Source organism: Mus caroli, unplaced genomic scaffold (assembly GCF_978045245.1).
Source record: "Mus caroli unplaced genomic scaffold, Mus_caroli_1 scaffold_9, whole genome shotgun sequence".
Taxonomy (NCBI): Eukaryota; Metazoa; Chordata; class Mammalia; order Rodentia; family Muridae; genus Mus; species Mus caroli.
The window spans coordinates 128,922,702-128,925,260 of record NW_028227264.1 but is presented as its reverse complement, the minus strand read 5'-3'; the positions used below and the strand labels follow the sequence as shown (position 1 = coordinate 128,925,260).

Here is a 2,559-nt window from a genome sequence, read left to right as displayed (position 1 = left end):
CCTGGCCTGCATGACAGTAGAGGTCATATGGAAGTGACTGTGTTAATTTATATTTACAAATTAATGAAAAATGTTATTCTGGTTTTTGAAGGGGGCACATAGGGACAGGAACAGATTATGACAAGAAAGTTGAGAAAAACCAGACTAGGACAAGTTTATAATCAACCTATGGCATATAATTCTGCATCCCCTAAAATTTAAGGCTTGAAAACTGACTTTGTAACATATCCCCCAAAGGGGCAATAACATAAAATCAATTTTCAAATGTTTTCTAGCCCAAAATTTCCGGGGATCAGAAGTGTGACAGCATTTGGGATGTAAATAAATAACAAAAGAAAACAATTCTAATGCACATAAAATATTTTGTTTTAGTTTCCTATGTTTGTTTGCTAAGGTTTACATGTGAGAATGAAAAATCAGTCAATAGAACGTGACTTTATTCTTTTGGGATTGACAGATGACCCACAACTTCAAATTGTGGTTTTTCTGTTTCTCTTTCTCAATTATGTGATGAGCCTGGTGGGGAACTTAATCATTGTGCTTCTCACCCTGCTGGACCCTCGCCTCAAAACTCCAATGTATTTCTTTCTCCGTAATTTCGCCTTTTTGGAAATCATGTTCACAACAGTGTGTATTCCCAGATTCTTGACGACCATTGTGACTGGAGACAAAACTATTACTTATAATAGTTGTGCAGCTCAGTTGTTTTTCATTCTTTTGCTGGGAGTCACAGAATTTTATCTCCTGGCTGCCATGTCCTATGACCGATATGTTGCCATCTGCAGACCACTGCACTACCCTATCATCATGAACAGCAAAGTGTGCCACCAACTCGTCCTCAGCTCCTGGGTGACTGGATTCTTGATCATCTTTCCCCCATTGGCTATGGGTCTGAAGTTGGATTTCTGTGATTCCAGGATAATTGATCATTTTATGTGTGAAACTTCTCCTATTTTACAGATCTCCTGCACAGACACTCATGTTCTAGAAATGATGTCCTTTGTCTTAGCAGTGGTGACACTTGTAGTCACACTGATACTAGTGAGTCTCTCTTACTCTTTCATCATTAAGACTATTATGAGTTTCCCTTCTGCACATCAAAGAACCAAAGCCTTCTCCACCTGCACTTCCCACATGATTGTTGTCTCCATAACATATGGAAGTTGCATCTTCATGTATATTAAACCATCTGCAAGGGAGAGAGTGTCTGTGTCTAAAGGTGTAGCTCTGCTGTATACTTCAATCGCCCCTCTCCTGAACCCCTTCATTTATACACTAAGAAACCAGCAGGTGAAAGAAGTCTTCTGGGATGTATTACAAAAGACTTTGGGCTTTTCAAAACACAAAGTTTAAAACAGATGGGTTACTAGTGGAATTTCACGGAAAAAAAATTTTCAAGAGAACAAGATCATGCTGAGGTTTTAAAAGAATACAAATATAACAATTAATGTAAAAAAAGATGTGAATTTGAAAGAGAAGGAGGATGGGTATATGAAAAGCTTGGAAAGAGGAAAAAGGGGGAGAGAAATGCAGTTATAAACTGCAACCATACAATAAAAATGAAATTCTAGTCCATATATTTTTATGATTGTTTTCTTATGTCAGCAGTTACTTCATACAGAGAATGTGTTTTCTAAAGAATCCTGTAACTCCATTCCACCTTACACTCTACTTTCCCATGAAAGGTTGCACTCTGCAATAACTAACTTCTTCCAATTCCTTTCTAAAAGTATCTCTATGAGTATATGCTTTTATTTATTTTGTTTCTGTTTCCAAAAATCATTACAATGAATAAAATAAACATCGTATAGTAGCAATTTCTGTGTGATTTGTCATTTGACTGTATACACGAACACACATATTATGTATATGTATATATATATATACATATACATATATATATATGTATATATGCATATGTATATATATATGTATATATATGTATATATATATATATATATATATACATATACATATACATATATATATATATATATATATACTCATTGGGAGAAAGTCATTACTTTCATCTCAGTGGTCTTTCATATCTATAAAGGACACAAATGCTTAAATATTGTTATGTGATGCTATAAATTATCAGTATATTAAATGTCTCAAACATATTGTGGGATAGATGGGTGACTTTTGTGGAATTTCAAGAAAAACAATCTTTCAAGATGTCAGGAGCCATCATAGGACAAACTAACAACTAACAGGTTATCTTCCTGAGATGGTCTGCCTTGGGTTAAAATAATCCACAACAGATTTGCTTCCATAAACAAGTCCCAGGATAAAAATCACTTTAGGAAAGATTCCTGCTATTAATATGCTGTTCTTGTTACTATTTAACATATATAACAATCATTAGATACTAGCCCACCCTTTTGAGCAGATCTCTGCAGATTTACTAAGATGTACTGTCTTGTAGTGATGTTATATAAAAAAATAGATGACTTCTCATCTTTATGATGATCCTATAAGAATTCCTAAAATTGTATCGGTATTTATTAATCTCTTTTATAGTGTGACTGCTATAAGGTCTTTTCTGATAGTCAAAAC

The 2,559-nt window shown here is 34.3% G+C and overlaps 1 protein-coding gene across 1 annotated transcript; it reads left to right on the top strand.

Moving 5' to 3' along the window:
- The first annotated feature begins 408 nt into the window (after positions 1-408).
- Positions 409-1,353, top strand: LOC110302778 (olfactory receptor 6C6). The gene has a single exon (XM_021173514.2). It carries the CDS (start codon positions 409-411, stop codon positions 1,351-1,353), a length of 945 nt encoding a protein of 314 aa, XP_021029173.2.
- Positions 1,354-2,559: the final 1,206 nt, after the last annotated feature.

Bases quoted from the DNA above. Each gene is read 5' to 3' on its own strand.
- LOC110302778 (XM_021173514.2), top strand. From the start codon at position 409: ATGAAAAATCAGTCAATAGAACGTGACTTTATTCTTTTGGGATTGACA.